At 29.4% G+C, this 13,820-nt stretch overlaps 2 protein-coding genes and 1 long non-coding RNA gene across 10 annotated transcripts; 1 reads left to right on the forward strand and 2 right to left on the reverse strand.

Moving 5' to 3' along the window:
* Window positions 1-481: 481 nt before the first annotated feature.
* Psi (P-element somatic inhibitor) lies at window positions 482-8,142 on the reverse strand. Of its 4 annotated transcripts, none has more exons than XM_072892808.1 (14): window positions 7,618-8,032; window positions 7,250-7,325; window positions 6,952-7,125; window positions 6,437-6,566; window positions 5,056-5,325; window positions 4,774-4,948; window positions 4,457-4,663; window positions 4,117-4,300; window positions 3,642-3,799; window positions 3,449-3,557; window positions 3,210-3,371; window positions 2,881-3,092; window positions 2,519-2,805; window positions 490-1,029 (listed from the first exon to the last, which is right to left on the reverse strand). In XM_072892808.1, the coding sequence occupies exons 1-13, from the start codon at window positions 7,699-7,701 to the stop codon at window positions 2,545-2,547; spliced, it is 2,202 nt and encodes a 733-aa protein (XP_072748909.1). In that variant the 5' UTR covers window positions 7,702-8,032; the 3' UTR covers window positions 490-1,029; window positions 2,519-2,544. The 4 variants fall into 4 exon arrangements, with proteins under 4 accessions (XP_072748940.1, XP_072748909.1, XP_072748930.1 ...); XM_072892829.1 differs by lacking the exon at window positions 490-1,029 and adding an exon at window positions 1,182-1,844; XM_072892819.1 differs by lacking the exon at window positions 490-1,029 and adding an exon at window positions 1,182-1,848.
* A 463-nt stretch (window positions 8,143-8,605) lies between these two features.
* Window positions 8,606-10,630, forward strand: LOC140667052 (uncharacterized). 3 transcript variants are annotated; one of them, XR_012046933.1, is made up of 3 exons: window positions 8,682-8,851; window positions 8,946-9,101; window positions 9,455-9,836. It is a non-coding gene; the product is annotated as an uncharacterized lncRNA (long non-coding RNA). The 3 variants fall into 3 exon arrangements; XR_012046932.1 differs by adding an exon at window positions 9,977-10,630 and having other exon boundaries at window positions 8,718-9,101; window positions 9,455-9,862; XR_012046931.1 differs by having other exon boundaries at window positions 8,606-9,101.
* Window positions 10,631-10,720: 90 nt separating this feature from the next.
* Window positions 10,721-13,605, reverse strand: LOC140667046 (DGAT1/2-independent enzyme synthesizing storage lipids). 3 transcript variants are annotated; one of them, XM_072894701.1, is made up of 7 exons: window positions 13,493-13,605; window positions 12,917-13,138; window positions 12,462-12,600; window positions 12,094-12,188; window positions 11,617-11,978; window positions 11,346-11,549; window positions 10,721-11,258 (listed from the first exon to the last, which is right to left on the reverse strand). In XM_072894701.1, the coding sequence occupies exons 2-7, from the start codon at window positions 12,963-12,965 to the stop codon at window positions 11,160-11,162; spliced, it is 948 nt and encodes a 315-aa protein (XP_072750802.1). In that variant the 5' UTR covers window positions 12,966-13,138; window positions 13,493-13,605; the 3' UTR covers window positions 10,721-11,159. The 3 variants fall into 3 exon arrangements, with proteins under 3 accessions (XP_072750802.1, XP_072750791.1, XP_072750783.1); XM_072894690.1 differs by lacking the exon at window positions 13,493-13,605 and adding an exon at window positions 13,373-13,474; XM_072894682.1 differs by lacking the exon at window positions 13,493-13,605 and adding an exon at window positions 13,287-13,460.
* Between the last annotated feature and the right edge of the window lie 215 nt (window positions 13,606-13,820).

Below are 13,820 nucleotides of genomic sequence, written 5' to 3' on the forward strand. Positions count from 1 at the left end.
TGTAATAACTGAACTTTAATTGAAATTTAATTGACTTTTTTCAATTTTGTAACTTCAAATATTATATTAAGTGGCATATTGTATAATCACATTCATTGTTTTACTTTTTAGTCACGTAAAAATGAAATAAAAATATATAAATTGTAAAAAAAATACAAAGTGATTATTATATTTTACTTAAATTCCTTTTTCATCAAGGATGAAGACTGAACATGTACATATAAAAATCTATGCATATGTTACTATCTACAGATACACTATTTAGAGAGACATTAAATATTAAAGATATATTTCACACAAGTTTTTTACTTGGAAATTTTCTTATGCATAAGTTATACATACAAAAGTTGTATACTTACTGTAAATGAAAAAAATATTACAGACAAAATAAAAAAGTATATTAGTAAGTTTTAGTGAATGAATGCAAATAGATAACAGCTTTTTCTCTAATTAATGTTAAATAAACTTTACTTCAAACACAATCTTAACTTATTTTATGCAATATTAAAAATAAAACTTGTGTGAAAAAAAATAATGTATGTGTTGTTCACAATTTTTAGTTTCTTGTAAGTTGAATCCAAATTTATAATCAAAACTAATCCACTTCTCTCTTTGATACATCCTGTATTCCACCTTTGACATATCCTGTATCCATTTATCTAAATTATTTTAAAATAACTTTGTATATAATAACAAAGATGTACACAAATTTGAGATATTTTACAAATGACTAGTTAAGTCTTGCAAAACTGAATTATTCAGAGAAATAAAAATTCAATATATTTCATTACAGTATGTCATGTAAAATCACACGTAATACTGGTTAAGTAAAATTTAGGATATAATGTTGGTAAATTATTTTCTACATTATGCGTTACATATATCCCATCCAATTAATCTCCAGTTTGCAGGTCCTGATTCCTCCAAATGTACATGTAGATTAGTGCTGAATGAAACATTTTAAATTGTAGATCCCCAGATGGCTTATTGTAGGACGGGTAAACTTCTCTAACTGGCTGCTCCAAATATCTAAAAATAGTATTGGTATTTCACGAGAGAAAGCAAAAAAAAGCAAAGTAAAATTGTATTTAACATCAGTGCAATAAGACATATGCATATATAAATTGTCATATCATGTATCTTTCTGTATACATAACGTGGATAAAATAATTGTTCATGGATAGTGGAAAACATATATATATATATATATAGTAGCTGTATCAATTACAGCATTTTAGTACAGTAAATATTTGTAGTTATAATGAAACACGAGTATTTCAAGTAAATGAATATCTTGTCAAGATATAAATAATGAGTATATAGTGCTACAAAATATGCTAATATCGTTCATAACAACGCATTTATAAGGATATAATTTAACAAGTTTAATGAGAGAGAGAGAGAAAGAGAGAAAGAGAGAGAGGATGCAATAAAATGGGTACAGATGCCGATCCCTCGTTCCACTTTCTGATCCGCTGCTTCACACCTGCCAGCTTCAACTTATATTACAATAATACATGTTATGGAACAAAAATACATACAATAAGTATAAGAACACAGAGATATCATTATTGATACTATATTATAATATTAATTCTTTTCAATCAAATTTGTTTGATACTTTTTGTTACTTAAACTTAGAACGATGAATATCCTACTATATATGTATATGTATATATATAAAAAACACATGAAACATATTATAGTATAAACAGAATATAATCGATTCTCAATGACATTTTCAAAGATATATGAAGATTATGAAGCAGTCAACTATTTATGATAAAAGTTATATGGAGATATAGCAGGTATTAACCGTATCCCGATGGAAAGCTATCTGAAAACTATCTGAAATAAACAAATAATTATGGTAAAAGAGATGATCAGCGTGTACAAAAAAACAGATTTTATTTCAAAGGTGTAGAATGTATCATTATTATCAAATCATTATATAAGAGAAAATCACGAAATCATCATAGATTTTATATTTTGCAAAGTTTTAGTTTAAATTCCCTGAAAGAGGTTTAATGAATATCAGTGGATAATATATCCTTATTCTTACACCATTGATTTACAGCATGTTGAAATATCAAGCCAATATAAAGGTATAAGTCAAATATTGTACAAATTATTATGAAAACAGATAAGATCAATTGTTAAATAATTGAGTTTTAAATAGATAAACAGTATATAAACAAATCTGAAAATTTTGACTTTTTCTTGTTGTATTGATATATGTGTAAAAAACAACTTTACAACTTCATATTGGCTTATTAGTACAATAATTAGCCTTCAAAAAATTGTACAAACTTTTACAATCATTAATTTTCAATAGAATTATTAAATACATTATTGAATTGTAAAGCTTTTATATCTAACTCTTGTTAACTAAAATAAAATAAATAAACTTATTAATCATTTTAATCTAATATGTTACACATTAAAATATTGTATGCTTTATACAATTTTCTGTATGCTTATGTATTAAATATATATATTAAATGTCAAGATTACTTACAGCTTGCCTTTCTCTCCAATGGAAGTTTAATTCTCAGAAGAAGTCTGTGAATAAGGGTAATTCTGATACCCTGTTGGGAAAGAAGGATTTTGCTGTCCCGTCTGTGATTGAGAATTAGATCCAGCATTCGCTGCGTAATAACCACCTGGTGCGGAACCGGCATTCATCGTTGGATAAGTTCCATAAGTTTGAGGAAATGCGTTGGGCGTGGTACCTGGTGGACCAGCTGACTGTCCCTGCAGAGTCTGCATTTGTTGTTGAGCCATTTGGTTCCCTTGCATTCCGAGCTATATAATATCACATAATGCTAAAGTAAATAACAAACAACAAACAAAAAATACGTAGTATTTTAAGGAAAATACCTTGCCCGCTTTCATTTGAGCTTCTATCGCTTCGGCTTCCTTAATTTTGCCGATGCTTCTGTAATATTCTGCCCACTGAACGCTATAATCAGCCTGACCTCCATTTTGCGCGGCGCCCGCCTGCTGTTGCTGCGGAGTTTGTTGCTGTTGTTGTTGCTGACTTGGTCCACCAGAACCCGTTGTCGGTGGATTAGACTGATTTTGCGAATTGTCTGAAATAGAATTTGTCTAATCTAATAATTTTGTAGAGATTAATCGTAAAAGCTTCCCTTATACATCCTTCCAGCAAATATTTCTCTCATAATGTAAAATTGTAGAAAGATTCTTACTTCCTTGTTGATTATGATCTTGTTTTCCTTGTTTTGCCTGTTGTTCAATCATGTCCGCTTCTCTATGCATACCTAATGACCGGTAATACTCAGCCCATTGAGCACTGTAATCTGGTTGACCAGTCTGCGGATTGATTTGTACAGGAGCTTGATTAGCATTGCCTGCAAAAATAATTTTGTTTTATAACAGATACGGAACTTAGCGCCTTACATATTATAAAAAACATATAAAACCGTACTTCCGTCACTAGATTGTGGTTGGCTTGGCCATGCTTGATATCCTGTATTCCAATTTGGATTATACCCAACTGCTCCTTGTGCGCCAGCATATGAAGAACTAGCTGGACCCTTTAAATAATAAATAGAAAAATTGTATACCTATATCTATATAAAAAATACTTATATATAGGAATAATTATATTAAAAACATACCATGCCCAATTTTTCGCTAAATATTCTTTTTGCATGTTCAACTTGTTCTGGATTTCCCCGAATAATGAAGATTTTTTCATTTTCGTTACTTTGATTCCTTCTATCTAATTCGCAATGCGCTCCTGTCTGCTGATTGATCTGTTTGATAGTCTCACCACCTAGAGTTAAAATAAATAGCAAAATAAATTTTAATGCAAGATAATATAGGTCTGTTCATTTTAACTGAACTTGATGCACTAGTTCAGAGTTTATCTTTTTCTTTTTGCATTTTGGAAGGAGAAAGATAAACTCTGAACTAGTGCAGCCAGTTCAGCTAAAACAAACAGTCCCAATATGTTAAAAATCTAGAGGATAAAATGTTACTTATTAAATGTATTAAGCATTTTACAAGAATAAAATTATTCAAAAAGACTAAATTTTAACAATGCATATTACATTAATAATCAATTAAAATAAATAAAACAATAAATAAAACCTTTGCCAATTATAATTCCGCATTTAGAAGATGGAACAGTGAACGTTGTCTCAATTTTATCTTGCATAGGACCACCTTGTCGCCTATCCCAATTTCCATATTCATTTGGATTGCGATTACCACCAAATCCATTACCTCTCAAACCACCTCTGCCTCCCATATTACTTCTACCATCATCTCTTCTCTAAAAATACAAAGACAACTCAAAATTAATAACATTTTTAAACATTAATAAATAAATAAGTAATAATAATAGACAAAAATTATATTGTTATTACTAAAAATATAAAAATTCTAAATTCATATATAAATTCATTTAATTTTAATACAATATATGTACCATGACACTGTCAATTAGCTCTTGAATTCGTTGACGAGCTTGTTCAACAGCTTGATGCTTTCCTGATAATAAACATTTTCTGTCACCAGGACCATCTTCTCTTCCTTGTTGAAATTGAACTTTAGCTCCACTTTCTGCTTGAATCTTTTTTATCATATCTCCGCCTTTACCAATAACAACACCAACTGCTGCTCTTGGAACAAGTACCTATATTAAAAAAAAACAATAATATATCTTATAAATTTTAGAAAATCAAATTTCTCTATAATTAAATCCTAATTTAACAAAATTTTATTAATTTCAATGAGATTATTAACCTCTACTCCATCACTATTTGCAGGACCATGATTAAAACCACTATCGTTAGAATAATTTCCTGTTCTTTCAGTACCTCCTCTTCCTCCTCTGTGAAACATTTGCATTTCTTTTTCAGCTATTAACTCATAAACTAATTGTTTTGCATATTCAACTTTTTGAGGGTCTCCTGTTATTCTATACAAAAAAAATTGATTTTAAATAATTATGGAATATTGCTTTGACAGGTAAAATTAGGAAAAGGGGCCAATTGTTTTAACAGAAAAAAGATCCTTATATTTTACCTCAATGGTTTTTCTTGTTCCTGAGATGGCCCTTCCTGAATAACAACCATTTTAGCTCCAGACTTCTCTTGAAGTTGCTTTATAGTTTCTCCTCCTTTGCCAATTATCAGACCAACTTTAGGACCTGGAATCATTATCTCAACAAATCCTGGATGTCCCATCATTCCTCCGCTACTACCACTAGTACTGGCGCCGCTTATATTCATCTCACCAATTCCCTCACTTCTGCTTCTTTGATTTACTATTGACAATACAAGCTCCTTTGCTCGACTGAAACACACAGAAGATAAGTGTGCAATTTTTTTTTCAATCAAAAGCTATTTCACATGTCAAGAGATTTATAATCATTATACAACAATATTTGTTTGCAACACATAAATATGCAATAATATCTATTGTGGGCCAAAATATATTGTCACATATTTGTAACATCTTTCTCTTTTTTAGTAACCAATAACTTTTTTCAGATAATACAATAAAAGATTTTGAGGTTTCGTATTAAAATACTACAGGTTTAATATAATAAATTATAAACAGTATCAAAAATATAAAATTTTTTCTTGATGTTGTGAGATTAACACCTCCCCATGCATATCCTATCCTCCTTCCTTCCTTCCTTCCTTCTCTTTTTCTCCCTTTCTCTCTCTCTTTCTCTCTCTCTCTCTCTTTCTCTCTCTTTCTTTCTCTTTTTCTCCATACCCTATTAAAAGCAAAAAACTATTAGTAAATACAAAATTATTAAATCAAAAGATCAACTCATTGATCAATTTTCAATGACCAGAAATTCTGAAGCGTACAGAAAGTTTGAACCCGCTCTATTGGCATCCAGGAGCTAAATAAAGATTCTGTAAAACACTTCATAATTTCAATATGCAAAAGCATATATCCTATATTTGTAAAACGCACACACACATGTTAAGATAAAATTGTAATATATAAAGTACAAGCTATGTTATCAGAATTAACCATATCCCAATCACATGTTCTAATAACTAGTCATAAAGCAATGTGCATTATTCGTATATTATAACACAGTTTTTATATGAAATAATTCAATTACAATTTGAGGAAGATGGGAATGTGGTAAAAAAATTCGCACTTAAATAAGTAAATTAGAATAAAATATCCCTGTATAAAAATTTAAGGAGGATAGCAGATTTGCTTGGCTGATTTATATATAATTTTAGCAGGAAAATATTTTTCCAACAAGACCCAGTCTACAAATATAGAACCAATAACCATATTTCACTTCAATAGTAAAATAAATACATTCAAGATTAAGAGATGATAATAAATTCTAATTATTCACGTATAAAGTTGTATACTGCATTGCATACAAAATAGTTAAAATTAACAAAATAAGAAGGGAAAAACAAGTTACTTGACAGCTTCTCTCGAACCAGTTAGCGTACAAACACGCTCAGGCAGTCCGCCGCTTTCTGGTGCCATTTGTATTTTACATCCTGTTTCGCTTTGCAATCTTGTTATTTGTTCTCCACCTCTGCCAATTACTGTAAATATATTACTATTACTTAAAAGCAATTATATAGTATTTATAGTATATAATGTGCTCCTACTATTATATTTCAAATGTAAAAGAAATAATTAATAGAATATAAAATATATATATATATATTATAAAAAAAATTAGATCAATAACATATTCTGAGAAACAATATGACAAATAATTATGTAAATTAATATTAAAATAATGTTCAAATTATCATATGTAAACAGTAGCTATTATATAATAAATAATAAAATAAGAATAACGTAGAAAATTCCTAAATTGTTACAATACATTGTACGGTATGCAACATATTGTAAAATATTGCAAGATATTAAAATATTACAAGACTTATATGAGAAGTAGAACAATTTATTATTTTTACTTACTTAAACCAACCATTTTATCTGGAACTCTGATATCTTCATTACATATACCACCTACATTGGAAGAAACTGGTCTAGATCCTTGACTACCTGAATCGCTGAGAGAACTGCTTGTGGGTCCACGAATGCCTATTAAAGGCTCTGGTACTAAAGATGCCATTTTCTTTGCTTCTGGCTCTAAAAATGTAACGCAATATTAATAACTGCAGAATAAAGTATAATAAATGCATCAACTATACTTTACTATAATAAAATTAAGAAAATAGAAAATGAGATACATAACGATAAATATATACAATACCTGAACTATCTTCTAGAGGACGTTTTAACTTGGAATCTTGATTATTTGCACCACCTGGATTTATTTTTGCGGCAATCTAGGAAGATTAATTCAACATATAAATTCTAAGGAACGATTTTTCTCCAGATAATAATATGTATATAAAAAGTTTTTCCTAGTTGCTATGCTACATGTTACAGCAGCATAAGAATTGGACAAAAAATTTAACAATAAAATAATATGTTTATAATCGCGCGCTACAAATGATACGATGCTCTTTCAAGCTAAGAAAAGCTGAAAAAGCAGTCTTGGCGGGCAAACGTTTACTTATCATAAGGTATTTAGCCTAATGATTATCGCACTTTGACGTGTCAAGAAATTGTAATTACCTGTTTGGCACGTTGCAGTGCCGCGGCAAATGCGGTGCTTTGAGTGAAATTCTGAGGCGGAGCGACCGCTGAATAATCACTCATGTTGGTGCATGAAGTTGTAGGACGATAATGGATTAATTGCACTGTGTGTACGCGAGTGTGTGTGCGCGCGTTGCGTGCGGTTCTGCCTATCCAAAATCGTCACCGGTGGTCGACACGATTCACTTCACGTTGTAGAAATGCTAGCGCGCAAACGAAATGCACGGAAGATTCACAAATACGAAAACGATATTATTCTGACGCGCACGGCGGTACCCGTCAGAAGGAGAAAGGTTTACGAAGGGTTTACGAGAGTGAAAGAACCGTACTTTCACGGGAACACAGAACAGAACAGCACGGCGCAAGCGTCAGTCATTGGAAGCGCGGTCGTTTTAGTGCGAAAACTCACCTCTGCCTTCTACCCCGCCGTCTGGTCTGCCCCCATCTGCCCCTGCCCAGCCACTGTTGTGCGAGTGCGAGTCTCTGCGTCGGGAACATAAAGGCTTTGTTTATATCGAGTACTTGATACACGTACTAGTACTATACTAGCCAATCATAGCCGTTCTCGTAAAGAATGGAATGACTGTGATTGGCCAATAGTATTTAGTGCGCGTATTATAGTACATATGTCGGTGTAAACAACACCGAAGCCTGTGTCAGAGACTATATTCATCGAAGACTGAATCAGCCAAGCAAATCTGCTATTAATTTTTTATACAGGAATATTTTATTCTAATTTATTTATTTAAGTGTGAATTTTTTTATCACATTCCCATCATCTTATTCCTCAAATTGTAATTGAATTATTTTATATAAAAACTGTGATGTTATCATAATATATGAATAATAAAGATTAAAGATTGGATCAGAGGAAAAGGAGCTGAAATTTATTCCTTCTGATTGTGATCAAGTTTTAATCTTTTATTTTCAATCTCCATCTTTTCTCTTCTTCCATTTCTATATTTTCTTGTATACAGTCTGAAGCGTTTCACTTGGCATTAGAAATGATTATTGAGTTATTTAATTTGACCAATCAGTAAAAGTGGCAAAAATTTCCTTATACTGAATTGGTTAATCAGATATTGAACATTTTGGATGTTTTACTGCGCATATGGGGCAGAATGTCTTGCTCTAACCTGAAATCTGGAATTGGGTTTCTCACGCATGTGCAATATTACAAAAATTGATAAAGACATACGCGTGGAAAGAAAAGGTTTATTATTTATTCCTGTACTACTGAACTAGTGCAATAAGTTAGAATAAGACAAATATACTTTTTCTCGTTCTAACTTACTGTACTAATTCAGGAATGCAGGAATAAAAAACAAACCTACTGACTTCTTGATGGATCCAGTGAATAATAAAAACAAAATTAAATATAAATATGTAAATATATTGTTTTATATATATAATTAAATATAAATATGCAAAAGAAGCTGTTAAGAGAAAAAGAGAAATGCAAGGTTAGAAAATTTAAAAATTTCTAAAAAATTTTTACAAATATAATATCTTGCTTGTAACGAAAAAATACTTTAAAGAAAAGAATATTAGTAAATTAATTTAACTATTGGGTATCTTTACTTTTCACAATGAATTCCCAAGATTTCCAAGAAAATGAAAAAGTCTCTTAAATAATTAATAAAAGCAGGAGCCTTCTGCTCCTTGGATGAGGTGATACTTTACTTCCTAAATTAAGACAACCTTTGCTGTTTGACAAAAAATAATTAGAGAAACACAATGCAAAATGTTCAGAAGATTTTATGGATTATATTTTCAAAGTGTAGTTTCTAAAGAAGACACTATACCTTTTCTATAGTTGCAGATGTGATAGCTCTTATGGTTAATGGGAGATATCTGGAAACCTACTCAGTTTGGAGAAAATTCTTTTTATACTATTAATTGGAGCAAAGAATATTTTTCTGAAAATATGACTGAAATTTTACTTTCACTTGTAACCCCAGTACAGCAGAAGACATATACTATATTAACAATTGTTTATAGAGAAAAATCAAAATGAATTTTATTCCAAAATCTCATTGATGATAAAGGATTTTTCTAAAACCAAAAAAGCAACTGAAGAAGAAATTCAATTGAAAAGATTGATAGAATTGTTTATTTTGACTCTATATAATGACGGCTTTTACCAAAAATGCCAATCAATTGGAAAATATATTTTTGAAAATACAGTATAAAATGAACTTAAATGTCCTAGCTGGTTTGGCGAGTAATTTCCCATTTTCTCCTCCTTGCAACATTTGTATCAATATATTTGTGTTGAATCTCTTACAAAGGGTTTTAATAGGAACTATTTCCTTTACTTCTTGTTTTACTCTTTTAGCTTCTGAATATGATTTATTTAGATAACCAGAAAATCAAGACTCAGCAGTGTCTAAATATCTCTGTACAGCAGTTCTTATACATGTACAGCTGAAAATGGATTAAGAATATTTAACCTACTGGAACAAGCTGTAGTTATAACTAAACTCGAATAGACAAAATTATGTAAGAAAACTCTTCTCAGTGTTACAAAAGATGATTAGGATTCTTCAGAACGTACAATCATAAAGAAAGATCTCAATATGACTTTAATTGAGTTTGAATTGAAATGATGGATCATTTATAATGGATATCTCATTGTCAGATATTCTTCAAAAAAAATCTTATCTTTGACAGGCATTTTTGCTAGGATCATTGAGTAATAACAAGGACCAGATATATAGGATGCAAAATAGGCCAAGAATATAAAGGGATTAAAAGCTATGCAGCTTAATAAAATGAGAATTTATGGAAAACGTGTATTGGTTAAGAAAAGATAAGAATTAGAAAAAGTACAAGATGAAAATAAACAAGATATAGATAGACAGTTTAATAGACAGATTAGATATTAAACAAATACAATATAAATTTTCATATTTTTTTAATAAAAAAAATACATATACATTCACATTATATCTCTAAACTTTTAAAGTCACAAATTTTTTATTACCCATTGCAATTTTCTCAAAAATAATTACTTTAATAAAATAAGTAGTGTGTATAAGGTAACAAAAGATAGGAATATGTGTAAAAATATTAAATCACATTTGCTTTCATACTTAATATATAGGAAATTATTTTACATTGTACACTGTATTATACAGACATGGAATAAGAGTATCTTAATACATAAATTTAGGTATATATTGGAACATACATGGGAAATGCACCAATCTGTATATAAATTTGTCAAGATTCCTATCTCTTCGCACACGTGCATACATGTATAAAAATAGTAAATAATTATTATAATTATAAATTATTTATAATAACTACATTTAAGTACAAATGTAAATGTTGAAAAAAATCTTATCAAATGTATTCCATCATTTTACACTTATTACATCTGTTTTTCAATGTCAACATCTAAAAGGCAACATCTAAAGACTCTAATAAATTAAATTAAAATAAGAAATTGTAATAAATACTGGGAATTATACCTTATTAACTATTAAGTACATAAAAGAAAATTATTGTTAATTCTTCTATCTTTCTACATTGCGTATTCTTTCTATCAAAGCCCGTGTTATGTTACCAGGTATTATTTGATGTTTTTTTATTAAATTTGTAAGAGCATTAGCAACCTGAAAGTGTGTTCAAATATTTATATATATTTAATATTATTAATGAAATATATGTGTCTATTTCATGTCACTTTTATAATTATTTACCTTTAGCTGCAATTCTTCAGGTGTAAGATTTTCGTCATATGGAATAGGCTTACCCACATACGTCACTAATTTTACTGGAAAACCACCATAGACTGGTGCAAGAGGAATTTTTGTCCAAGTATATATCTTCAACCACATTCTTCTTCCCCAACTTACTGTTCTAAATGCTTCTCTGATATTTCTCGTAAAGAAAGGAATTACACTCTAATGACAAATAAGTATTACGCAATAGAATTTTCATAAAATAATATAAAATTTTATGGAAACATACCACTTTAGCATCCAATGCAACCTTCGCAAAACCCATTCTTTTCTTCCACATAAGTTCGTAATAAGAATCCCCAAACTGTGCTTCATATACTCCACCAGGAGAGATAGAGAGCATGTTACCCTCTTTTAAAATAGCAGAACATGTTTGAATTGTACCAGGTATCACTTTCAAAACATCAGAAATGATGGACCACCCAGGAAATTTAAAGAGAAATCGATCTGCTACTGTATGGACTAGTTTTGAATTAAATAAAAATACTTTAGATGTGAAATAATATAAATCAATTGGGATAGCTCCATGATAATATATAAACAATACTGGTTTATCCTGTGGGATATTCTCTAAGCCCACAATTTCATATCCTGTTAAAAGATTACATTCTTTATTAATAAATAAATATTATGTTAAGGAAATTTGTATACATTGATTTATGTACAATACAATCTTGTTTAAACAGCTTATCAAATCAAAACATACCATGCCAGATCCAACCATGTGCATCCCAAATAGCTGCAACCATATAACGTGCTGCATTTTGCCACGCAGTACCATAAGCATTTCTTAGTCTAACTCTGAAATAAAATATTTGTTGTTTTATATAAATTAAGAAAATGTTTAGAGCAAACAAATTTTATTGAAAAGACATAAAACATTTTGCAAATTGATGCATACGTGAAATTATCTTTCTTATTTAAAAAAAAATAAATTCCATTATTATTATATTATTAGTGTAATGAATAGATTGATAAATTTTATATATTTGTTATAGTAAGTACTAATTAATTATATTATATAAGTAGCATATATGTGTGTACAACTGATAAGTTATTTATTTATTTTCAAACCTGTGCAACTTGTAGATATATAATATTATGGAAGTTGAATATAACAGCAGTACAATCACAAGCGGGAGCAGAAATGTTATGAGAAGTGGCATTAAGAGCCATGACAACCACAATGTAAAATCCACGTCAATATATTCAACTGAAAAAATAACGTCAAAAAATTAATTCTTTAAAAATCATTAGAAAGAGAAGATTATAAATGTATTAAACATCTTTAAAAAAGAAACATTATATACATAATATAAAAATTACAAATTACACTATAAATATCATACATAAATTATATCATGTAAATATCTAAGCATGAGTTTTTGCAAACAAATATATTGTTATAAGGATAAAATAAATATTAGAATGACGTTACAATGACGTTACAATTAAATTTAATAGCAATGTACATAAAAAAGGCTTTTATATATATATATATATATATATATATAAATACTTTTTTTTACCTATAGTTTCTTCTATCATTGGCCACAAATTGTATATAATGGAAAACATGTTTAGATTTGTATATAAAAACAAATATATAAAATTGCTAATAAAACGATCGAGAATCTAACATCTTTGCAAGAAACATCCACATATTCACTGCCAGTACACTGCCGATTTCGTGGCCTTGTTTATACACATTCAGCATGTTTAACACATTCATTTAAATTCTAAATCATTTCCTGCAAAATTAATTACGATTCGCCGTTAATGACGGATTAAAGTACATTCTGTGTCATGTATATTCGGAATTAATTAAAATTCTATCGAGTCATTCAATAAAATAATGTGTGTAGTCAATTTTGTTTTGATAATACAATTTGTGTTTACATTGCGTCATTGTTTCAAATTACTTCTTTTTTTTATTTGTTATTCTTTACGTATATGTCGATGAATAAATTGTGAAATTCACCGACCGGAATGACTCTATAATGTTTAATTGTCAGTTCTAATGTCATAATGTGTAATCTGTCAACATATTATCAATAACACAATAGTACAGTTAGAGCATATACTACTTTGAGTATAGAAAGTACCTTGGACTATAGAAATGTGGACTGTTAGTGAAATAATTACAGCAGAGATAGTGATATCGTTTAGATCAAGAAAATGTTTTCTAAAATATTCTGATGTTGAAATTAGATTCTTAAAATCATTTCTCTCACATATATAAAACATAATACAATGATTACTGGTCCTATATATTTATTCGAGAAAAGGAGCAATCAGCTGATATGCCAGTCTGAAGTTGGCAGGGGAGGGGGGGGGGTTCATGATACTCCCCAATCTCAATAATCTCTTAATTTTTTTAGATACATATTATGATTCCTCTATATATGGCTAAAAAATAAGAAGCATATCTAT

This window comes from Anoplolepis gracilipes, chromosome 1 (genome assembly GCF_047496725.1).
Source record: "Anoplolepis gracilipes chromosome 1, ASM4749672v1, whole genome shotgun sequence".
Taxonomy (NCBI): domain Eukaryota; kingdom Metazoa; phylum Arthropoda; class Insecta; order Hymenoptera; family Formicidae; genus Anoplolepis; species Anoplolepis gracilipes.